The sequence below is a fragment of the Pollicipes pollicipes genome, unplaced genomic scaffold (genome assembly GCF_011947565.3).
Source record: "Pollicipes pollicipes isolate AB1234 unplaced genomic scaffold, Ppol_2.1 Scaffold_7231;HRSCAF=8579_pilon_pilon_pilon, whole genome shotgun sequence".
NCBI classification, from domain to species: Eukaryota; Metazoa; Arthropoda; class Thecostraca; order Pollicipedomorpha; family Pollicipedidae; genus Pollicipes; species Pollicipes pollicipes.
Window position 1 is genome coordinate 42,657,509 of NW_023597034.1, and position 25,834 is coordinate 42,683,342.

At 49.8% G+C, this 25,834-nt stretch overlaps 1 protein-coding gene across 1 annotated transcript; it reads right to left on the minus strand.

Annotated features, from left to right (window-relative positions):
• Positions 1 to 3,695: 3,695 nt before the first annotated feature.
• On the minus strand, positions 3,696 to 25,243 carry LOC119110148 (neuronal acetylcholine receptor subunit beta-3). The gene is made up of 5 exons (XM_037233884.1): positions 25,133 to 25,243; positions 11,655 to 11,765; positions 5,424 to 5,569; positions 4,892 to 4,936; positions 3,696 to 3,725 (listed from the first exon to the last, which is right to left on the minus strand). Exons 2-5 carry the CDS (start codon positions 11,695 to 11,697, stop codon positions 3,696 to 3,698), a joined length of 264 nt encoding a protein of 87 aa, XP_037089779.1. The 5' UTR covers positions 11,698 to 11,765; positions 25,133 to 25,243.
• Between the last annotated feature and the right edge of the window lie 591 nt (positions 25,244 to 25,834).

The window sequence follows — 25,834 nt, forward strand, 5'->3', positions numbered from 1 at the left end:
TGATACCATGTTTGGATGCTTTCGAAAATGTTCGCAGTGAGAGTGGCTGCAGTCATTGCTGGCGTGGTTGTTGTATGCTTATTTCTGCTTCCATATGAGGACAGCTGGTGTATGTGTGACGTACGTTATTGCTTTCTGTTGTTTTCCGGGTGTCTAAAATTACTGAGTTACATGAATATGAGAATACGGTGTGCTCATACGGTGAACTAACATTGTTGAAAACGATGAAAAACTTGTATGCAGTGTAATTGCTAGCATCACAACAATAACGACCAAAACTTAAGCATTCAAGGCTAACGCAAAGGTAGCTTAAATTATACGCTGTGTGTCCACAGAACACAATGTCACTGGCCATCATTATAAAACCTCTTACTGCGAAGCCGGCTGGAGAATCATTAGGTTTTCAAGATGCAGTATCTTAACTGTTGTGAATAGAGCATCGAAACTTAGTGGCCTTTGCTAAATATTCATCTTCCAAAGCAAAACAAGAGAACCGTTCCAAAAATATCACGACCATTGCGTGTCCGTTAGTAGCTCTAGAACAGACTAATCAGATAATTTTTAAAGGAATAGCCTGCTTTTTCGTAAGAAAACAGTTAAGCTTAAATTGCTCATTTTGCTTCAAGGCAAGATGCCTGATTTATTTATTTTGATTTAAAAAAGAACAAACGCAAGGAAGCGGCAGGGGAACACGACCAGTGCTGGTCAACCACGTGTTTTCTTGTACTCGTCTGCTATGTACATGCACATGAAAATGTGCATGGCCTCTGTCAGGGGGACAGGGGAGGCTGATTTCCCAGCTTTAGGAGACAGAAGGTTGCGGCGCCTGGGCACTGCATGGAATAGAGACGTTACAAAAATTGATGTCTCCAAAGAACTTCCCATCAAGGAGCCTGTGTATACCACCCCGTCCTCCCTCCCCAACTTACTCACACATATGCACACGCCCTCACACGTTCACACAAGGGGAAGCGGGGAAAACTGAACTCTCCATACACACAGAATGAACTCGGCGTCCTCTTGTAGTGCGCAAATATTTTGACGCGTCTCGCAATGCAAACTGCATTGCAATATGCAGTTTGGGGATATGCAAACTTACGCCGGGCTACATCATGTGCCCACCTCCTGGCATGCCTAGCCACCACTTTCACAGACTCGCATCATTGTGAAGTTAACGCAGCGGTTGTACCGGGTGTACTTTGACATGCTGGGTTCGGAGGCAACCTTTGCAAATGCCGGTTATGGTTTTTCTTCAGAATGTGGGGACAATACTCGATAGCACAAAGGAAGTCAAAGATTGACCAAATACCGAAGAATGGGTGACAGAAAGTAAACAGAAATTCAGGACGGAATATTTATTCATTTCGTCGTTTTCCCTCCCTGTACTGATTAGAAAAGACTTTTATTTTTTAATTTGTTTGAATCCCGTCTGCTTGGCTGTGATGAGCAACGGCATGACCATAACTGGGCCAAGCGCGGCGACCAGCCCGACGTCATAACAACCATATTTTGCCCTGTTTTATTTTCCTACTGCGCTTCAAATGGCAAGCGTTCCTTTCGTTTTATAGTCGGTGAAACGAGTTCCGGGCGGAATAATTTTTAATGAGCACCATCAGAGCCATAAGGTTACGACAGACCGGCCGGAAAAAGTCTGAATGCCGCCGATACAGCCAGAGAATCGCCTTGCAATCACAGAGGCAAAGCAAATGCAAAACAAGACCGAAACAAACACAAAGCACCCTCATATACGATCAAGCAGACAGCTGCGTGTCTTCAACGCGTGCATTGTTCCGGGACATCGTGTTGGAATGATGCCAGTCCAGCAGTCAGATTATGACTTCGTCAGACATCTGTAAGGTCGTGACCTGTCTGATCCCGGTCATGATATCCGTGACGTTGTGACCTGTCAGATCCCGGTCATGATTCCTATAAGGTTTGTGACCTCTTTGAACCCGGTCATGACACCTGAAAGGCTTGTGCCCTGTCATGTCCTGTTCTCGGCCGTACTCAGAATGCCCCGAGGCTGCACCGCCCGAGGTCTGAACCCTGAGGCGGGAACCGCGAATAATTCCCAGCTGCACGACGAGGGAAGGCAATTTAGTATGTTGGAAATAACGGTGATCTACGCATCGCTCCACATTGCTATATTGTGGCGATATTGGCAAAACTTCGTGCGGAAGCATCTGCTTTATCACATGCTCAAACTAAGTCATATGAAGAAAGTGTGCGTGTTTTCTTCATAACATGGAATGCAGTATTATACGTCTATCTCGGCCGCAAACAAGTCAAAGCAGCGTTAAAGCTCGGACAATCCTGATGAAATCCGCTATTCTCGTTATCACTAACATCCGAACGCAAACAGTTTTCAATATCTGTCAAAAAATGAATACCTAATCAGGACAGGATTGTTGTCAACACTGTGCGAACCACTTCATTCCATGTTGTGCAAAGCAGATTTACGCATTCCGTATATGCAGCGGTCTGATCCTATCACAGTATATCGTAGCATTACGATGCAAAGAAGTTCTATGTTTGCACGCTAAATGTGACAAATGAGTGATCTGTGTTCACATCTTAGGGAGTGACAGGATTGCCTCAGCTGATCCTGCAGAAAGTTCGCAGTGACCTTACAGCGCATTCTGGAGCGCTATTTCGTGCGGATGAAGCCATTTCCACAAGGATGTTACAACTTTAGACTTATTTCCCCTCCATTTACTTGTTTCGAAACAAAAAGCGCACACCCTCACCCAGAAAACGTGCGTCGGAAAGCTCGCGGAGAGCTAAACGGTACGTGGCCACGTGTTACGCAGTCCGAACATCATTCCCTCGTTCCGTCTGGTCCAGCTACCGACGTCGGACGCGTGTCCCGGCCGCCAGCCCGTCGCCACGCTCCGACGGCCGTGCACCGGGGCTCCGAAGCTCGCTCTCCTCGCTCGCATGGCTCGCAATCGGCCAGCGCCAGACGCTGCCGCGCCCCGAACCGCAGCCGAGCCGGCCGGCCGACCGGCCAGCCGGGGCCGCCGGAGCGCCGCGCCGCGACGGTACCGTCGGTAACGAGCCCGGGCGGCGCCGCGACGCTAATGACGCGCTCCGCATTGTCGGCGGCCGCGCAGCTGGTGGCCGCCGGCGCGCCGTAATCGGCCCGCTGGCCGGAAGATACTTGCGCACAGTCGTCCGAGCGCAAGATACATTAGTGTCCCGGCGTCCGGTGTTTGATTTATTTAGTGGCGCCCGAGTGGTGGAGGGGCGCCCCGGCTGCCCAGCAAACGATTCTGTTACGCTCGGTGGTGTTTGAGGAGCGGTCGCGGACAGGGGGCGGCTGCTACGGATGATCGCGCGGGGCGGACGGCCATGGCTGACCGATGCTGCGGCACAGGGCAGCAGGCAAGAACATACGTTGTCTGCCATTTACATAATGTTCGGTAGCCGTGCAGATCTAGATGGGATAACCGCTTCACGTCTAGTTACACAGTCAATAAGTGCAGATAGCGGGGTGGAAGTGTAGGAAGAGGGGGGGGGGGGGGAGCAGAGGAAAAATCCTTCCTATGTCTGCTCGCCTGTCGAAGCTGATGACGGCGGTCCTGTGCGTTTACAATGTACACCGTCTGCACCGTGCGCGTACACACCACACCACATGACTTCATTCGAGTCGATTTGCGTATCGACCTGTTCGTTAGAAGCTGAAATAGCGCATCTTAAGAGACTTCCCCACAGTTGTAGCGAATCTGAGGAAAGACAGACATTTTAAAGATCATGCAATGCATTTCACAGCCTTGCCCCTTTCAAGACTTTAAAACTTAAAACCGCCGTCTTCCTGAGCTTGCCGCCCGCAAGTTTAAGCGGAATTTTTCGTGCTGACTATTTCAAGGTCGCCCGGACATGCATGACGCCATAGAAAAATCACACGAATACCGCCACCTCAGTGGCCATGTAGCGCTCAGGGTCAAGCAAAATATGACTATTGAATTGTTCATATTTTGAGAACGTCAGCACGATTCGTGAAATCAACGGACATCCGTTGGCCTTTAAACAATTAACAGCGTTGAGTGCATCCTTTGAACACACTGGTTAATTGGCTAGTTGAGTTGTAATTACTGGCTATTATGGCCATGGGATCATATGGGATCGTATGGGATCGTAATCATGGCTATGGGATAAAGGAGAATGGATAACGTTAGGGGCAGAGATACGTGCACCTAGGAAGCCAACCATCGAGACTAAGCCTGCACAGTGACGTCTCTGTGAGGTGTGTGCTTGTCGCTCGGACGGGTGTTCCCACCAGGGGACCTTCGGCCCTCTCATCCTGGCGCGAAGCGGCCTGCCCAGGATAAGCGGGGCGTCGCGATGATGCAGGATAAAACAAGACGTAGAATAAAAGGGCGGATGCTCGAACAAGAATCACGTTTTGTGCTACATGATGTACGAATTTGTACAGTGGTCCGAGTTAGGACGGAAATAAGACTGGGAATCGAATAATTTAAAAATAGCGCAATAACCGAGTATGTGAATGAAAGTAAACAACTTATCAAAGGCATCTGTGCAAAAGAGCTACAAAAAAGACCAAAGCATGACTTCATTAGTTACAAGTGAGTCTTTTGATGCTCTCTATTTGGATTTGAGTTATCCATAGGTTGTTTCAGCAAAACCTCAGGGGCAGCACAAACCTCTGCTTTCTGCGAAGGTTAAACGGCAAAAGATTAGCTGCTCCTTTTACAAGATATAATGAACAAAATATGCGCTGATAGTGAATTTTCATTAGACTCGGTGAATGTCACCGATGACGATCGGAAAAGCGACTAAGCGTCCATATAGCGACTATAGCGACTAAACGTCCATAATCGGCATGCCATATAGCTTAGCATATAACAGGAGAAACATTTTATGGTCTTACCTGATTAAGCCAGCAATTGGTAGTCAGGATTTGATTCCTTTCGTCCTGAAACACAATAATTCCATGCTCAAACAGCGCTTAAATTTCAAATACCTAAACACAATGCCCATCACATGTTAGCATGTGTCAACAAAATGAGCCACATGATAGCTGAAACGGCACAAGTGTGACAAAGCATGCTTCATCATTTATTTGCAAACAGGATACTGATGTTCCTGAATGATTTGCACCAACGCACACCACTAACATGAACGGTTCCATAGACTTCTCAGGATACAAAAAGAACTATAGAAAATTATTGAGACTAGCATTATTGCCATCACGAGCCGTTTACACAACAATCTGGAAATAAACACCTCTGGACATTTGATCGAGCTGCGAGGACATATACACGTTTAAGCCCGCAACCATACAAACCGAGCCATATCGGCCGCCGCCAGTCCGATAGCGGGCATTGTCTTAAGCCACGGACACCGCTGAGTAAGCATTGTGCATATCACGTCGATGATCTGGGTGAGGGCCATGTGCATACCACGTCGATGATCTGGGTGAGGGCCATGCCGAAGGTCACGTTGAGCGGCTGGGAGGCGGCGTGGGAGGGGCGCACCGACTTGTCGTACCCGGCCAACAGGTAACGGATCAGCCGGTACTCGTGGTCATCGCACGCGCCTACGTCAACTGTAACCACACGTACAGTATGAGCAGAATAGGTTACCAACAGGTGACAGATTAAGCGGAACTCAAAGTCGACGCGTCCTCACGGACCCGCTGAAATTGCATGTGGACAAATTCTGCGCTGTGCATCGTCAACAGGTAGCAGATTGGCAAGAACATGCTGTCATTTGTATTTTATACATTTAGGTCAAATGAAATGCACTTTCAGTGCCGTACCTATCGTGCCTTGCATCGTCATGTGTTGATTACAGTGGCGATCATAGCTATCGCGCATGCCGAAGTAAGCTAAATTGTATGAAAAGTTGCTGTCAGCTCAAAAGACACGCATAATGTTTGGTGGAATGAAACTGGAAATATCAGGTAGCATGCACAGGTATCAGGCGGCATGGATGAGTTCCAGACTAACGTAACTCAATGCGTTTGAAGAACGTGTTGCGCGCTGGGAGCACCTCTTACGCGTGGAATTCTGCATGCCTGTGAACGGTTTTTCGAATAGACGGCATGTACCGTACATTTGCACGTTCTTAATTTAATTCAAATTGGGAAATTTGTTCTGCTGTGTTCAAACCAGGGTATGTGTTCAGAAACCAGGGAGCGCAATTCAGCTTGGGCTAAAGGGTTCTACTCCCAAAACATAGCCAAGTTTAGGCTGGATTAAGGGGCGTAACACGATGCGTGTAATTTTCTGGGGCGTAACACAGACATCTAGCATGAAACACATGGCACTCCTCAAGCTCATGACTTCCCCGTCCAGAATCAGTGCGTAGCAAACATGCTGGAAGTGCCACTTCTTCTGTCACTGCTGGCGGTCGCCACGGTTTCCGACCTCGCGCCTCTTCCAGGCGGCAAGAAGTACCGGGAGCGGAAGATTACCAAAGTGATCATGGAGGAGCACCCGGTGATGCTGCTCGGTGAAAATGAGCTGCGGCGACTCGAGCCCTACTTCGTAAAGCAGGCCTGGAACTGGCAGCAGCTGTACGACAGGGCCTGCACGCGGAATCCACATCCGGGCGGCTGCTCCCGCTCGCTCACCCGCTGGTTTTTCTACCCCACCTTCAGCAAATGCTACGCGTTCGTTTACGGCGGATGTGGCGGCACGGCAAACCGTTTCTCCACGCAGAAAGAGTGCCTGAAGAGCTGCGTGCCACGGCAACTGCCACTGAGCCCTCCGCCCGTCATCGAAGAGCCGACGCTGGCGCCGCCGCCCGACTCCGACCAGCTCAACGGCCTGCTGGCTAGCAACGACAACGAGACGATAAAGGCGGTGCAACGGTTGGCTGAGCCGTTCACCACACTGCCGACAACCAGCGGTGCCTCCAGCGGCGCCCCCAGCGATGCCCCGGTCACGTCGACTCAGGTCAAGACCAGCACCAAGGCACAGGCGACGGCCGTCACCCCCAAGCCCGCCGGGTCCAAGGCCAAACGCGAGTTTCCACACGCTGATGCGCTGAGTAAGCGTGCGGAAGGGCCGGCTGATTTCCAGGACATGAGCCTTGTTGATAGGATTATTCTGTAGTGATGGAAAGTGTGTTATTTTGGTATATATGAATGGTAAGATGACATCAAGCAAGCATGCTCTTTTAACGCTGCGGTGTACCAGGATTGTTTCATGTCGGAACTGCGTGGTGGCTTTGATATCCATGCCTGAGGCATTTGAGGACGCCACCTAATTAATACGAAGCATCCTGATTAGGATTTGACACCAGGTGACATTTCACATCAAGACGTGACTATTGCGTGTCATTTGTCAGAGAGATGAAACACTAAGTTAAAAAGGAATGACAAGGATAAGCACATATGAACACGTGCATGTACAAACAGCAACAGACAGCCCTATTGAAAAAGAATGACTTCGCAGCGCGCTAAAAATTGTCAAATTCAGCCGAGTCACTTCCACTGGCAATCCTTCCGGGGACAAGCCCCTTGGCGTGCAAAATACCGCTGCTCTGCCGTCACGTGCGCCAGCGGTGAAAAAGTTTCCGACTTATCTGATATGATCGCTGACAAAAACGGACACTTTTGTAAGCCAATGCGTGACAAAATCGCAAAAATAGCAACAAATTACACCAGACCGGGCCATTTGAACCGTCCCAGTTAGGTGAACCCTAAGGTTTAGTAGTTGTCTGCACTCGCTAACGCTTGCAGCGCAAGCTTGTACAAACGCACGTCAAAACGCTGACGTTTTGCTGTATGAGAAAGTTGAGATACGAGATGTTTCCAAACATAAAACCCTTAGTCAGGATAGTTCTTAGCAGCTGACAGAAAATAATGCAAACTGTACTTTATTAGTGCTGATGTACATATTTGTGGTGAAACATTTTTTCCAATACCCCTCAGATCAACGCTTTTCACAGCTATTTCAGCCAAGATTCACTTCACTTATTAAAAAGCATAAAAAACATAAAAATAGCCTTACTACTAGTCATTAAAATGGTAGCTGGCTATCGGATATTGCGACGAACGTGATCAGTTTGCTACCTGGTGTTGTGAAGCATCGTGCCAGTTGAGACAGATGGGCTCGAATGCTCGCCACATGACAATGCGCTGGGTTCAGTGCAAGGCTGTGAGCTGCCGTTGACTGTGTTCGTGCCGCGATAAGCTGACTGGCTTGAAGAACAGAGCTTATCGTGAGTTGTTTCTAGGTGCTGTTTGGCTTTTCTAAGGATCTGCCATGGAGTGTGCCCCTGGTAAATCCCCTGCCGATCCAAGAGTGTCGTAGTTTGTGAACACCCGAACTGTGGCTTCAGAGGTCACCGGAGGACGCTTCGCCGCTGCCGTGCGCTGCTGAGGGTGCAGGTTTTGCTCCATGCGGGTAGAACAGCCGCAGGTCGGCGCGTCGGCGAATGTTCAAAACATACGGGCCCGATCCGCAGGTTGTCTTCTCTCACGGGCTTTGTGCGCATTTTACACGGCGCACATTTGGCTGGGCGTGGCAAAGTGCAGGTCATGCCGTGCGCGAGACGCGTAGTCATACTTTCAGAGGCCAGTAACTACTTTGGTAGTGAAGGTAACTACTTTCAGCAGTCTGGTGTCTCTAACAGTTGATCCCTGGTTGTAAGCTGAATTGCAGCATCTCACGTGTGAGATCACTCTGTGCGATGGTCAGCAGCAGTGGTTGTGGAAGGAACTGTTTCAGGTGGCGGACACCGATCAGACCGATTGATGTGCTTTTGGTCTACATCATTGGCAGACGTGTGCCAGCAAAGGTGAGGGTCAAATACCATAGCATGGGGATCAAGAGAGAGAGAGAGAGAGAGAGAGAGAGAGAGATAGAGAGAGAGAGAGAGAGAGAGAGAGAGAGAGAGAGAGATAGAGAGAGAGAGATAGAGAGAGAAGAGAGGGAGAGAGAGAGAGATAGATAGAGAGAGCGAGAGAGAGAAGAGAGAGAAGATAGAGAGAAGAGAGGAGAGAGAGAGAGGAAGAGAGAGAGAGATCCAATGACTCTCATAAATACTCGGATGGCGCACCCGTTGTCAGCGCTGCGAGGACAGTTGGGCCGCCCGTTTCCCCATGTCGAGCTGCCGAGGACAGCGGTCGCCCGTCCCATCAGCGTGCGAGGACAGCTCGGCGCCCGCCCCATCAGCGATGCTGAGGACAGCTCGGCGCCCGTTCGCGCCATAATCAGCGCTGCGAGGAAGCTCGGCGCCCGTCCCCATCGCGCCTGCGAGGACAGCTCGGCGCCCGTCCTTGCGTCAGCGCTGCGAGGACATGCTCCGGCAGCACCGTCTGCGTCAGCCGGCCCGCGGTTGCTCATCCCAGAAACACCAGCACACTGTCGCCCCGGCGCTTCTCACGAGCCGGCAGCCACGGCGGCGGAACGTCTTACAGTGCCCATGAGCGTCATCTGACTGGAAATTCATTGCCCGCAACACGACACATCGAGCCGAAATATGGCCCAGTTTCAGTCTTGTGCCCATTCGTTTCCAATCCTTTTAGTATGTGGAGAGGGGATAATTATGATGATTGGTGGATAAATTATAGGACAGCGACCTAATTTAGTAGCAGATCTGAAATGCACGAGTAGCAGGAGGAGCGAAAAAACCCATAGTTTGTCGGAGGGCCTATCAAAATGATTGGTAAATTTGCTCTGAAAGCGGTCTTACTTTGTCATCTTGTATAAATTCGCTATTTTATGTCTGCGGATTAAGTTCCATGGGAGCACATCACTGAGCAGCACAAACATGAAATTACGAATTTGTACATGTTGATGAAAAGATTGCCTCTAAATTAAAACTAGTTTTCAAAGCAATTTAGATAGCCCTAATGCTAAACCAAGGCTCTCGCTGCTCCATATTCCGATGTCCTTGCATCCCAAAATTGGTACTTGAGTGTATTCCTGTCTTATAGTGTTAGCGTGGAAAAGGAAACCAGCGAAACCTCATTCGAGCCCGGCTACATCAGAACTGATTCTGTAGCAGGTGAGATTTCTCTGGAGCCAAGCACAATTTTGGATATGCGTAAACGTTGATTACTCATCAGCCCATGTCATAGCAGCCAGCGAACATCAGACATCAGCCAGCGTGATTTTCTCTGCATGAATCCAGCGAGATTTGCTTCATTTCCAACCCTGCCGGATCTCCCTTTCCCCATCCCTACGATGTACATCACACGGACGGGGCTTGTCTTCTGCAGAGTGTCACCAGGAGCCCCGCCTAGTTCCGACTGGCGATCGGCGACCCCTGTCGGCCACGTCCCGCCGGCGGATGCAGCTATCACGTGGCATGCGTCTCTACCCGGTTGACCACTCCTTGAGCTCGTTCCCCGGTCGGCCACTCCCTGGCTCGTTCCCCTGTCGGCCACTACCTGGGCTCTTTCCCCGGTTGACCACTCCCCGGGCTCGTTCCTCGGTCGGCCACTCCCTGGGCTCGTTCCCCGGTCGGCCACTCTCTGAGCTCGTTCCCTGGTCGGCCACTCCCTGAGCTCGTTCCCTAGTCGGCCACTCCCTGGGCTCGTTCCCCGGTTGGCCACTCCCTGGGCCCGTTCCCTGGTCGGCCACTCCCGGAGTTCGCTCCCCGGTTGACCACTCCCCGGGCTCGTTCCCCGGGCGACCACTCTCTGGGTTCGTTCCCTGGTCGGCCACTCCCGGAGCTCGTTCCCTGGTTGGCCACCCCCTGGGCTCGTTCCCCGGTTGGCCGCTCCCTGGGCCCGTTCCCTGGTCGGCCACTCCCGGAGTTCGCTCCCCGGTTGGCCACTCCCTGGGCTCGTTCCCTGGTCGGCCACTCCCTGGGCTCGTTCCCCGGTTGGCCACTCCCTGGGCCCGTTCCCTGGTCGGCCACTCCCGGAGTTCGCTCCCCGGTTGGCCACTCCCTGGGCTCGTTCCCTGGTCGGCCACTCCCTGGGCTCGTTCCCTGGTCGGCCACTCCCGGAGCTCGCTCCCCGGTTGGCCGCTCCCCGGGCTCGTTCCCCGGTCGGCCACTCCCTGAGCGGCCGGTTAGTCGCCGGTTGATCTGAGCCCGTCCCGCCCCGCTTCCTTAATGTATGCGTCGTCCTTCCCGCCGCTGACCGATCGGGATCACTTTGGCGGAATGCCCCCATTAATACGGTCCCGGGCTGCGCGACATTTCCATGCGGAATTTCGTTAGCGCGCTCGCCCAGTCAGCTGGCTGGCCGGCTCGGGCGACGGGCGGGCGGCGTGAGACCGCGCTGACACCAGAGCTGCGGGCGTGCGGGCAGCCCCAGACGGGGACACGGTGTAGTTTAGCCGGGTTGGACCGCGCTGAGACCACAGCCCCGGGTGTCCGAGGAGTTACAAACGGGGACAGGGTGTAGATCAGCCGGGTTAGACCGCGCTGAGACAACAGCCCCGGGTGTCCGGGGAGCTACAGACGGGGCACGGTTCAGCTGGGTTGGACCGCGCTGAGACCACAGCCCCGGTTTTCCGGGGAAGGTGAGCAGTGGGAGGCCTGCGTATTGGGCCCTAACCCATTCAATCCGGTCAAAAACGGATCCCACCGTTCACATTTCACCAGCTTTGTGTTAAAGATGGGACTTCAAACCATGCAGTTTGTGGGCAAGAACTTGAGCTGATACATGGCTCATGTGTACACACAGCAATGTAACATACTGGTGGCTACATACGCCCACTTACCTGCGCCGAGGAAGACCGTTAGGAATAAGAAGATTTTCTCCATCGAACATATTTTCTGCCTTCGTCCGTCGCAATGGTGTATCCTCACGAACAAGACGACAGCCGATATGGCTGAAAAAGATAGTTACAAGGTGAGCGGCACATTTAGTCACATTCCTCGGCTGGTGTATGTGTTACAAGGTGTTGTCGATCCTTGGCATTTATACTTGGACATAGTGCCAGTAAAAACAAGCCCAATATTTCACTGCCTTCAGATACAAATAGCAATACAAAAAGCTTCTCAAGCTATAAACGTGGTGAAATGCGAAGTTTTTAGGTGTTAACCAGCATGATTTGTTTATGATCGCAAAAACTTCTCTGCCGGAAGTGATGCAAACATTTTTAGAACAAAACGGTGCTAGCAGAGAGCTCAATCCACAAGCCTGACGACGCGTTCAGAAACCTCTGCAGTGGTGCACTAGGTAAGGCTGAGCACCTACGTACCGCACTCAGCCGACCAACGAGTTATAGACCTATTCTCTGCGCGCTCCTCAATGCCCCCATTTCGGGCAAAATTGCGGAGGGGGCGATTCCGTCCTTCAGATGAGATTTTGGCAGCTGCCGGGCCGTGCAGAAATCCGCGTGGCATTTCATTTACTTCCATGTGATCTTCATATATAAAAAGGCAATCTTAAGAGTTCTAAATGGAAAACAATACGTGGGGAACGGCAGCACCTAAAAATATAGGCGCATTTAATCCCAAACAGTTATCACGCTTCTCAACCCATTTCGACGTAGCCACAGGAGATCGATAAAAAATGATTTTTTAAAATGTCTTATGACGGTATTTTGAACTTACATTCGTGGGCACAGTTGGGAGATGTAAAGCTGTGTGACAACAAAAACTGTCAAAGCAGCTTAATACTTCCAACTTTCAACTTCCAACTACCGGCTTTCCAACGGAGGGGAGTAGAGGCACATGATTGGAGCGTGGCCCTTTACCGAGGTTGTCAGCCGACGGTCCGCTGTTGGTGAACACGGTCTCTATGTACAGCAATCCCACCCACCACTTTGTATCATTCCTGAACTCGCATCTGGCTTAGTTTCAAAGATGCAGTTTCTTGCACAGAGGCTGCAGATTGAATGTGACTTATTTCAGAGATTTTGGTTCCAGATCACTCTGGGCTCCGTATTTCCAACCATAGAGGCGCTCCTGCGGAAACATGCTGATTTTTCTCCCTCCAACTTCATATGTGCGAATATCTTCAATCCAAGCATCGACTGCCATATGTCGTGAGCATCATCTTCCATAGGTTATCCATTCATAGCATCGTATTGCTAGCATAGGTTTGGGACTATGTTCCTTTGCACCTCTCCCGGAAAACCTGAGCACGCCTTTGATAACGCATACCTTAACCCGTGTCCGGCCGGGGGTCTCAGACCTCGTCTGAGACAACTCAAGCCGGGCGCGGTTGTCTGAGAGAACCCCGCGCCTGGCCGGGTTCTGAGACAACCGCGCTCGTTCGCGTGGGGGGGGGGAGGAGTTGACCCCTCCCCTGGGATCTCCAACCCTCAGACGCTATTTGAGAAAAAACAAAGATATTGTTTCGAAAGTCTCGTCAAGTCATTAAGAACACATACCAAAGTATTCACCTCAGGTCAAATGTGAGGTCAGCAGATATAAACAAATTGTAAAAGTTTGCTCCGATAGATACAGTTATAGCTTATGTTAACACGCGCCCGGGTGGCCGGCTAGATGCCCTTCGCTCGGGTATCTCGGGAACTAAAGTCTAAGATCGCAGGAACTAAGAAAGCTGGAGACACCAAATTTGCAGGGTGTGTTGACCTGTACGTGAAATCACTTCGATCAAAGTTTGAGGTCACTAGGTTATGACCTTTGGGTCAAATAAGGTCAGAGAAGGCCAAATTTCAGGTTGGTCTCAAAAGTGCCCCAGAACCTAGATAACTGTTTCTAAGCAAAAGGTCACAAGCTCATTTAAGGTCAGTGACCTTGTTTGACTTTTTTAAGGTCATGGTGACCAAAATCACGCAAGTCTGCCTCGAATTTTGCATTTGAATAAGGGACAAAGCTTACGCTTGGCAACGTGTTCTTTAAAAAATGTCGACCTGGGTCATCTTAGGTCAGTGACCTATTATGACCTCTAAGAAGTCAAATGAAGATGTATAATGCGGTTCCTGCCATCAATAAATTCAAAATGAGTACCGGAAAATATCCCATACAGCAAGCCCTAGGGCATTAAAACAGGTTGGTTTTAACCTTGGTCTGACCTTCAGACAGGACCTTAGGTCAACTTAGTTTGCTTGTTCAATGCTTGTGTGCCTAATAAAGCGTCTCTAAGATGTATTACTTCGTCATACACTCCGTTGTTGCATCAGATTGAATGATTCCTTAGAAATTGACTTTGCTGAAATCACGGTCTGACTTTGACCCGCCATAGGTCAGTGACCTTACAAGGTACATCTAAATTTGATACACAAAACAATCCACTATTCAATTGTGAACAGCTAAGCAAAATTTGGCGCAGCTAGGCCGCGCCGTTCAGAAACCATTCTGGAAAAAACCTTCGGGGGGGGGGCAATTTGACACCCAGACCCGAGCGCGTGTTAGCACTCAAGATGGATAATGAGGGCACAGAAATAAACGTTAAGATTGTGGGGAGTCCATTCCGGCCATTTCTACCCACTAACATCGGTCAGGCTAGATCAGGTCACTGTTCAAAACTGGTCTACCAGAGGCCTACAACAACAACGTTTTTTCTTCATAATGTGCGTCTAAGTTTAATTTTATTAGATGCGGCTGTGGGACAAAGGAATTCTAGGCATAAAAATACCATTCCGAGTCTATGTGACCAGTACACTGCTTTCCCGTGGCCAGAAATAGTGTATTGTACATCTACAGGTACTCAAAATCGCTTAGCTGTTATTTACATTGTGCTTAGTCCCCTCGACGCTTTGCAAGGTATTTGCAAAAAAAACTGAGAACAGACACGCTGATGCATAAAATTAGACGTCATCAGCTGCACAAACACGAGAAGGAGGTGGGCGCGCGCGCCGCACTCGTTCATCTAGCCTCTCCGCTACCGGCAACATAGGTCATTGACATTGGATGACCTCATATGACCTTACATATTCTCACATAACCTATTGCGACCTTATTCTGCATTAAGATATCACTACATGTTTTTAGTAGAGTCTTCGAATTCTGCGTTCAAAATTACATATTAAAACAGCACATTTCGAGCCCAGCATGTGTTTTACAAAAAAAAAAACACATAGGTAGATCATAAACTAGGCCAAGGTCATGTGCTATGTGGTCATATGATGGCTGTGCATGTAAATTAGTACTCTTTCCTGATATGCAAACCACAAAACTACACACAAATGCGTACAGATTTGCATTATTTACGAAAAATGGCAAAAAGTAACCAGACTTCGGGTCGCTGGCCTCATATTTCCAAAAATCTAAAATTGACAGTTATAGACACTACTTATGCTCTATTTTATAACAAGTTTGAGCATTGGCAAATGACCCACACAAATTTTAAGTGGTTAAAGTTCTTGAGAGGTTGACTTACTTGATCTGAACTAGGTCATTGATCTTGCTGGATCAAAACTTAAAATTGCCACAAAGGACTCCACATTGATAGATGAACAGGTGATGCAAATGTCATGTTGTTGCGAGTGTTCGTTTTTGACTTGTTTTAGAAACAGGGGGAAGTCCACATCCCCTGGTGGATGCGGGTTGATAGTTAGCGAAAACACTGTCTTTAAAACATCTTCTTTTTCAAAGCTTTGTACCTAAACACCCATAACCATCCGTTGTTCACCAGCATTGGTGACCCGTAATGCATTTCACACTGTTTGGAAACTCCCATAACCAAAACCATGTTGTAACTGTCATATTCACCGCAGGCATTAGTTTCTCCTACTAACATAAAACAATGCGTATAATTCCCGGGAGATCACTGTCTTAGCATCATAGTCACGTGAGGCCCATCCCAGTACCGGGCCCTGGAATCGCCTCGGCGTGTGTCATTGATCTGAAACTTTAAAACCATGTGGGAGAAGATATTTCAGAAAAATTAGACCATTTCAACAAATTGCTGCTAAGCATTTTGAAGAAACCAGCGAAAAACCTCAGGGTGAAATCCGCCCCACCCCCGCTGTGAATCGGGTTAGTTTATGCAATTTTAAAGGACCGACACCACGTTTTCCAAATGTCAGGGAAAGGACGGAATGATCTCAGCCCGTCCACCGGCAGTTCAGGTCGTACTGCCGCCTTGCGCGCATAGACACCACAACGCGGCCCGTGACCTGGCCGAGCGTCGGTCCGCGGCTGGGCGCTATCTCGGCCCCAGGCCGCGGCGGCGGGCGCGGCCGGTGCAGCCGACCGGCCACCAGCCGCTGCCAGTGACAATACCGTCGCTGACCAGGGCATGCGCTGCCGCCGCGAGAGCTCCTCAATATGCCCGATCGATTCGCGCCAAATCCCCCGGGGCACAGCGTGGCGGTGGCGCGCTTTCGCGCCGCGCGGCGCCGCGCGGCGGCGGCGGCTGTGCGGAGCGGCGGGGTCGGGCGGTCCCGGCCAGAGAGCGTCCTGAGGTCATCTGTACACGAAAAAGCGGGCTCCAGCACAGGGCTTCGCGTTGCATTTCGCCGCACGCAAATCATTGCATTAGGTATCTTAGTACAATATTTCTTTGTACGCAAATCTGCGTTACACAACATTCAAATACACCGACGAAACAAGCGATCCTGCGAACAGGCTGTGATACACACGCATGAGCAAAACGTCAAGTTTCTCTTGCCTAGAAGTGCAAATCTTTGTGAGCACTAAACTTCGCAAGATAAAATGTTTCTGGCGTAAAACAGCGTATACGCAATTCAGCATATCATATTTCTTCACACATATTCATACGTATCGTAATCGTTGAAGCATGCAATGCTTTGTGTATGGAATTCGTTGCAAAGCTATTCTCCGCATACAATTTTGCCATTATGTTTATCGCACCGTATTATTCGCATCGTATATTCGTATTGTGTGCACTTTGAATGGCGATTTGTTTGCATGCGTGTCATTGCATGCCTTTTTTTCTATGTGTATTTCATCGTATTGGACGTGTCGTGCACATGATTGTTTTAACTGCATTTTTGCATGCACAGTTATTTGTAGTGAATTTTTCCGCACAACCCATTCCTTATATTGTGTTCATTCAATTATTGCAACTTGTTGACTGCAGGGTTCAACTGTAAAACGCGTGTAGTTCAGGTTAAATAGTATACTGGTCACGTAGAGTTCACAAACCATACACGGAAACAACAGTATTGGGCCGGGCGACACACGTGTCTGTCAGTTCGCGAACCCCAAACAGCTTGCGCGCAACATGGCATACGCGTACTTAGACTCACAAAGCCCAACACTCATTTTTCGCTCGTGCAATTATTTGAGTCTTTTTTTTCGCGCACGTATTCGTCCTGAGTGTAAACGTGTGAGCAAAACGCAAATATTCATATGCGTATCCTACCAGCATGAGGAGAAAAGGCTTTTAGCATGGTAAGGGAGATTAAATTTGCTGGTTTACCCTCGTATAACTAAAGCGGCACGATGACTGGGTATATGAGTGATGTCTCTGAAAAAACGTGCGTGATAGCACCTTGCCGGGCACCCTACACTTCAAGCTAAAACAAATGTGCCATCATTATTGAACGGTAGTTTGGCAACCAAATATCTGCTCGTTAACTTGCAGTTAGTATGATAGCTGCACATGGATTGCCTCCAAGTGCACATCCATTTACCTGGCTGACTGTTGCTAGGATTTTACAAGTTCAGGATGAAGGACGGATTTAGTCCATGGACACAGATCACCACGGTCAGGAAAGATATGTCCCTCCCCAAAGTCACGGAAGATCCCACCACACTGAGCGTGGAAAAGAAGTGGCGCTTTGTGGAATTGATACACGCTTTTCATAGAGACGCGAATAAAGACAAGCCACAACAGATGATGTCCAATAATGCCTGGAATGTCTGCGCGGTTCAGATACCTGCAGAGGCCCGATATCAAATCAAGGAAACATTCGGATTCAGGGTGTCCAGGGCTATGATTCTTACATACTCACCTTATCTCGGACGTAATTGACGAAATCCTTTATTGGGTTGTTTCACTGACTGGAAAGCATTGCTTTCAGACAATTTCAGGTACGACAGCGTGATTTTAAGTCCGTGCGGAGTCTTGGGTGTGACTCCATATGTTTGTGACACTTTGGCCAGTCAAGTGGCATCGCTTTACCAGCTGAAGAACAGTGGCCTATGAAAGGCACGACAGTCACCCCATTCACACGCTCCCGGAGCGTGGGAATGGTCCCCCACATGACACTGTGGCACAGTGTCATGTGTGGCGACAACCATGATACACATGATGGGGTCATAGGACCTCTAAGTGAGGGGCATATCTGAGGACTAGCAACTGAAAAAGTTGGCAGCACAACGGGAGAAAAAAAATCACTGTTGCTGCTCTCAGCACCAAATGTTCCATGGAAAACGCCACGTACGCCGGAACACGAAATGCAAAAACAAAACGCGGTTATGAGTAGGTGCAATGCAAAAAGTGCAATGCGAAGAATCGCGTGTTCGAAGAAACGAGACACAAAAAATGGCGTGCGCAAAGCGATGCATTACAGATAAACTGGTGCACAAAAACCTATGGTGTGAAAAAATGTGTGCACGAAGAAATTTTGCACAAAAATGCGATACAAAGGAATGCCAAATGAACAACGCCATATACGGAGGTTTGTGGATACGGAGTTTTCCAGGTGCAAATAGGCACAGGCGTACAAAGATTTGCGTGCGTAGACCTGCGCACGAAGTCGTGCGCACGAGGACCTGCATACATAATCTGGCATGCGAAGACCTGCGTGCATGGTTTGCGTGCGAAGACCTGCTTACATAATCTAGCGGGCGAACGGCCGCGCTTTAAAGAATGCGTAAAATGAGTTCCGAACAAATGCGATACGAAAGTTTCTCCAGTCACGGCGACGGAAATCACTGGCAATCTGATGCTGATATCCCGTTCACTTTCGGAAGGTTTGCTGTTCAGAAGGAGGCAGGAAGCAACCTTTCATCTGCAGAGATGGGCGCTAGAAGCTTCAAATACTGTTTTGATAGTTATCCTAAACTTATGCTTATTGCTTTGAGGATCACTTCTCTAATAAGTTTTGAAATGTTTCTATGAAGTTTTAGTAAATACTTCACACCCTGACAAAGAAAGTATTGTTTCCATGCAATTTCATCAACATGCAGTAGGTTAACCACATTTACCTAAGAACAAGTTTTTATATTAAGCGAAAACCCTTTTAGACATTTCTTCAGCCCATGACTTAAGTCCACCAAATTCTCGGAAAAGACTAGGCCTGGCAATCAGCAATGTGAATCGGTCGAGAGCGTCGCATGCTGGCTGCGTCACTATGCTTTGCGTGGGTTCTGTGTGGAACAAGGCGGGCTTTGAGGATCGCTTCATCCAAGTATCATTCATCTTGGATTATGTTGAGGTATGCGAAGCCTGTAAGCTCTGTGCGTACTGAGGGCAAGCTCTGTGCGCACTGTAAGCTCTGTAAGTACTGCATATTTATGAACAGGGACGCTACAACAATGAAGGACTTTGTTTTGTCGCGTTTGCGTCAGAGATGTAACCGAATGTCTTTTTAAGAAGCTTTGAAATGCACCGGTCGGAAGAGATCTGACATTAGACCTGTCCATAAAAGCATGACCTTGCTTACAGCCAACCAACTGAAATTTTATAAAATCATGCGTCTTCACAAACCTGTTTTGAAATGTCTGCTAAACATTTCTAACAAAGCCAGCACAAGAGGTACAGCCGAGGGAACCACAGATACCGCCCAATGAGTCGCTGAGACAGCCAAGAGAGCCACTCAAATAGGCACAGCCAAGGAAGCCACAGATACGGCCGAGGGAGTCGCTGCCACATCCGAGGCAGCTAGTGAAACAGTCAAGGGAGGCATTGAAACACCCGAGTGAATCACTGAAGCAGGCACAGCCGAAATGGTCACAGACATAGCTGAGGGAGTCACTGAAACAGCCAAGGCACCCAATGACAGCCAGGGAAGTCACTGAAATAGCCAAGGGAGTCACTAAAACAGGCACAGCCGAGGCAGGCACTGACGCAGCCAAGGGAGCCACTGGCTCAGGCAAGGGAGCCGCCGACACAGCCGAGGGAGCCACTGACACAGCCGAGGGAGCCACTGACACAGCCGAGGGAGCCACTGACATAGCCGAGGGAGCCACTGACACAGCCGAGGGAGCCTCTACACAGCCGAGGGAGCCACTGACACAGCGAGGGAGCCACTGACACAGCGAGGGAGCCTCTGACACAGCGAGGGAGCCTCTGAAACAGCGAGGGAGCCACTGACACAGCCGAGGGAACCACTGACACAGCGAGGGAGCCTCTGGCACAGCCGAGAATCCGTGTAAAGACGCCGCTGCTCGGCGGCCCGTTGGGCTTATCGTGTGCGTCGTACTCAGACAGGTTCACTGCCACGAGCGGCCCTTGCTCGACATGGACCGCTACGCAAACCCTGCTAACCTTTGTAAAGGGTAGCTTCACCTGAATTTTCATACATTTATGTAGCTACCTGGGGTGTATTTGTCTTGCTGTTCCGATTGCCCCACTGGATATGTTCATTTCATCGTGTGTTGCTGCATCACCTAAGCGCCATTTGATCTTTGTTTCCATAATTTTGGAGATGAGCTTGCGCCTGTAACATCATTTTTGTAAAAGATTTAGTCCGAGCCTCTTGATTGGATGAATTTCTCGAATCAGTGCCCACGCTTAACAGTACAACTTGCCTGAGTCCTGACCCCAGCGTCCCATCGTGAAATTCGGAGTCAACAACATACTTTCACGGCGAAGGCTCATGTACCGCAATGCTCGGCAACCTGACATTTAACGTGCCGCTACCAGCGTCCGCAGGCCATGTAGGTCTGGGGGCAAAGGTGAGCGTCTAAAGCGGCTTGGGCTCACCGGCCATGAACGGATGAAACGGAGAACGAGAGATGAAGCACTGCTTCTTTTACCACATGCTAGTTTCCTTGAAAATGCATCAGAGCTCTGCGTGTGTCGTCGTCAAGCACGTCGTCGGATCCGGGTGGACGGGTCGGGCCCCTCATCACTGGGCAGAGGTTAACGCCCGTGTCCGCGAGCAGTGGGAACTGCGGTGGTGGACAGCAGAAACTGCGTGTCCTGGTCAAACGACCGTCGGCCGCACCATCACCGCTCAGAGGGAAGGCTGTGTCACCATGCCGGTAGGAGGGTAGGCTGTGTCACCAGGCCGGTAGGAAGGCAGGTTGTGTCACCAGGCCGGTAGGAGGGTAGGTTGTGTCACCAGGCCGGTAGGAGGGTAGGCTGTGTCACCAGGCCGGTAGGAGGGTAAGCTGTGTTATCAGGCCGGTAGGAGGGTAGGCTGTGTCACCAGGCCGGTCGGAGGGTAGGCTGTGTCACCAGGCCGGTAGGAGGGTACTTTGTGTCACCAGGCCGGTAGGAGGGTAGGCTGCGTCACCAGGCCGGTCAGAGGGTAGGCTGTGTCACCAGGTCGGTAGGAGGGTAGGCTGTGTCACCAGGCCGGTAGGAGGGTAGGCTGTGTCACCAAGCCAGTCGGACGGTAGACTGTGTCACCAGGCCGGTCGGAGGGAAGGCTGTGTCACCAGGCCGGTCGGACGGAAGGCTGTGTCACCAGGCCCGTACGAGCGTAGGCTGTGTCACCAGGCCGGTCGGAGGGTAGGCTGCGTCACCAGGCCGGTCGGACCGTAGACTGTGTCACCAGGCCCGCCGGGCACAGCAACCAGCACAAAACGGATGACTGAGCCAAATCTACGACCATCTCTTTGGAGAAAAATTGCAGACATCACGCAGACGATCTACGTGGCGCTGACCAAGACCACGCGGAGAATGAGTGTAGCTTATTGGAATGGGGTTATACGATATGCTAGTTGGGATGCTGCTGGCTGCAATGTGTGACGCATTGGTATGGCTGCAGTTTCCTCTGTCACAAATAAGTTTTTGCCAGGTCAAAGTGGTGCTAGTACACTCGTGTCTTTCTTATCCTGTTGCCATGTTACCATGGACTTAGGTGTCTAATTCATCTTTCCAGTCGCATCTTTGGTGTTTTACATCCCGATTTGAAGTGTACAGATCGCTGACATGAACTGAGGAGCTATGGGTCGCCAGTCGTCGGAACGTGCACCTCTGCTGCTCCGCGCTTTCGGCCTTGTTTGTAATTTGAGAATGCGGTGACATTTCGTTGTTAATCGAACGGGAAAGTGACGCGTTGATGATGTGAAAAACAAGCCGTTCAATAAAGCAAGGTGTATATGCATTTAAAAGTCTTGTAAACATTACAGCACAACTTTTAAAGAAATGGGCTGTATATTTCTGAAAACTTCACGGCGCACCTGCAGAGATATGACCGTAGACTGCGATCAGTGACCGCCCCAGTAGGATGAGCGTGTCTGGCTCGGGCATGGCCTGCTGCCCCGCTCGTGCCGGCACAAAGGGTGTTGAGCTCGAGGATTGCATTGCTTTGTGCAATGTTAGATACACGCTTCATTTCTGTGGAGAGTATCGGAAAATGGACATTATTTAGGAGAAAATATGTTTACTTATAATCCCGTACTCACTGACCGCTAACGTGGCAAGAGAGGAAAACTAGTTCGGTACGTTCGTAGGATGTTGATGTAAAAATTCCCTGGCAAGACTAGCCCGCTGAAGATGGTACGACGATGTAAAACGCTTATTTATAAAGTATCGGACTACTTGTGATATTTCAACGGCGGAATACAGATTTTGAATTGCGAATACCAAAACGGGGGTCCGTCACTAGTCGGTCCCTCTTGTGAGATGGATGAGCAGTGCTAACCCGCTTCGCCTCCCTGCACCCCTCCCCCCATCGCTCCTAGTTCCCATTTCTGAAAAACTAACTGAAAAATCAGTTGTTGAGCTGTTGCGGCTTGCTGTGAGCATTCATGGTTTGCGTTGTTGTCCGAAACACGACGTAACAGTCTTCAAGAGCAAATTAAAGTTTGATGTTGAGCTCGTGAGGTGAAGTGATGCACTTTGCTGAACAGTGAACAAAACGTTTTCTTGGAAGAATAAATGCTGTGCAACTAACAAATCTGACGTCACCGACAATCATGTGGCGTATGTTGATGGACCAGGACAAGTCTGAACAATAGCGAATGACCCAGAACAATTTGTGTGTGATGAAAGTTATTTAGAACTAAATCTCTTTGACCAAGCAAAGGTCACAGAAATTGGTATATCAAAACTTCAATCGCACAAAGGATGCAAAATTGATAAATGAACAGGTACTGAAAATTTTGTATTGTTGCGAATGCTCGTTTTTGAACCGCGCTCGAAAAACCGTGGGGGAAGTCAGCTTCCCACCCCACCCCCACCCCACGCCCCACCCGACTGGGTGCGGGTTAATTTAAAGGAAATGTTTCACATTTGAAGATGTAAGGCAAACAGCAGATATGATGGAAAAAGCTTTCTTGTAACTATTGGTGTGCTGTTAAAGCTGACAAACTTTTCTTCATAACGGAATTCGCTGAACAGCAAATATGTTTCACATCACGTCACTGTTAGAGTGCGTCATCGTATATTGTACGATATTGGCTGAGAGCCAATTGACGGCCGTTATATCTGGAAATCGTGCTTACGAACATCAGATAAGAAGGACTCGACAATATATTTGTGTTGGCTTTGATCGCCGCACGGCGTATGGAATGATATGACCTTATTACGGCCTCACGGATACCTGGTTGATCTTAAAATAGTCTGCCCGAAAAAGTCTGCACATTTTCGCGGGCGTAAAACTTAGAAACTAGAAGGGTTTCGGTCCTAAGAAGGCTAGGGCTGTTTACTGTACCGAATGATCTTCAATGTGGCTATTTCATTGCAAAACCTCATACAACTGCTGAGCCCTACCTTTAAGTTATCAAAACTGGGTTCGATGGCAGCCTTCCAAAAAAAGCATTCATGCAGTCTAGTGAGACGAAATTTCATGTTGGTAACTCGTCTCCATCCATTTCTGGACAGAGTCCCTCTGCCTTCATTAATATTGTAGACTAAATAACAGCACGCTGCGAGCGTAATCAGCACATCAAACTATCCACAATCTTCTGACATCAAGTCGTAGGACCAAGATGGCGGCGGCGTCACATTTTGCTGTTCATGGCTGCGCGATAGGTTGGCATCGTTTGATTCCTTAGCGTGCACGTATATTTTGACCGCAACTCTGACGTGCGTTTGTGTATCAGGTACAATTAGCCGAAACATAGCCGAAAAATTATATTAAAACTATATTTAAGAAGTATTAAAAATTATATTCGCAAAATAAGCCGAAACCACAATTAGCCAAAACTGAACACGTCCTGATCAGATCAGACAAATTGTCGTTAGAGAACTGGGGCACAAGCTATTACCAGGCCACCTCTCCCGAAACCACTGCGAATCACAATACAGGACTGGGCAGGGCTCGCAGTTGTCGAACACTGACAGCCCCCCCCCCCCCCCCCCCCCCGGTTGAGATGTTCATGGGCTCAGTGGGCGGCCGAGGTCCTGGCCCGGCCCGCTGGGGTGTGGGGTGCTCTGTTGGAGCGACGGCTCTGGTGATCGGCTCAGCAAGCGGTCGTGGTCCTCGCCGGGCTCGCTAGGGTGTGGGTGCTCTGCTGTGGCCGCCTCTGGCCATTATTTTCCTTGGCCTGGTCGGCCACAGACCGGCCGGCGATATTGACGCAGAAAACAGGGGGCCAAATGGAGGCTGTCACCTCCGCTGTCTGCTAGCGTGAACTCCTGCTCGTATCTCGCCACTAGACGACACGTGTAGCCAGTGTGTTTCAACCGTTGCAGCCAATTTTCAACAGCTTAATATGGAGTAGTCTGCAAGCATCCGACGAAGAAGCTGTTTTCTCCTGCACACCTGGTGCTTGAAGAAGGCAGTTCTCGCTTTACAGAATCGGTTTAAGGATGACGATGATGTTTATTAATTTTGCTGCCTGAATGCTGATGGGTATCACCGAAGGAACCATGTTCCGGAAGTGGGAGAGGGAAGGGGCGTTGAGATATTTACTATTTTTCCACGTGCTGCTTGAGTCCATTGCCAAGCTTTCACATATGTGGCATCCGGCGGAACTGCCCACGTCGATGTGTTGTGAAAAGCGTCAACAAGACCAAATCTGACCTACGCCTGTGACATCCTCCATCACACTAGCAATTGTTCACTGAAAGCATCAGACGGCATCAACTTAACCTAAACAATTATCGTATCCAGCTGTGTCCCTTTGGTGCCTGACTGTAACTGTGCCACCCAACATGATGGCAATCTCCTCACTCCCATCACCACCACAAACACCCCGCCCAACGCGGTGTGGCCGGCTCCAGGCGCGCCCAGGCGTTACGTGACGGTACCTTGTTATGATGGCGACGGTGGGCAGGGGCCGGAACGTCGCCAGCTGCCCTCGGGGCGTCCCCCTCAGCCAAGCGGCGGCGCCGCCTGCGATACTGCACCCTCTGCCTCCGCCGCCGCCGCGCGACTGGACGGAGTGAGCCGGCGGCGGCGGTGGCGGCGGCGGCCGGTCCGCGTCCAACCTGCGCCGCTAGCCCCGGTTACGCCACTGCAGACGCCAGTGCTGGAAGGGGAGGTGCCGGCGACATTAGTACTTGGGGATTTTTTCATTAAATGTATCGGGCGTGGTCTAATTCCACACTTGACAGCTGTCAGGTGTCACGCACAGACAGGTAGGATGTCTATGCATCTCATCAATGGACTATATATCAGCAGGATCGGGTGCAGGTGTAGGGTAATGATGTGAGAAGCAAATATGTGGAAAATTTTATGATCAATCGGCTGGCCTACAGCACCCATTCTTTATAATTTGATAGCAGTTCTTCCAGGGAGTTGTATGCCCTGACAACCACCGTGCGATTATCAGACAGGCTAGGGAAAAGGCTGAAGAGGTATAGCCTTGGGCTTTTTTAAGCCGACCAACAATGGTGCTTTTGAGGGCTTACAACTCTATAAATAACTGTTAGAATAGTATAGACCCACACAGCGATGGAGTCGTCATGAGCCGGTGCATCTTCAGGCTATCTCCAGTTCTTGTTAGCCAG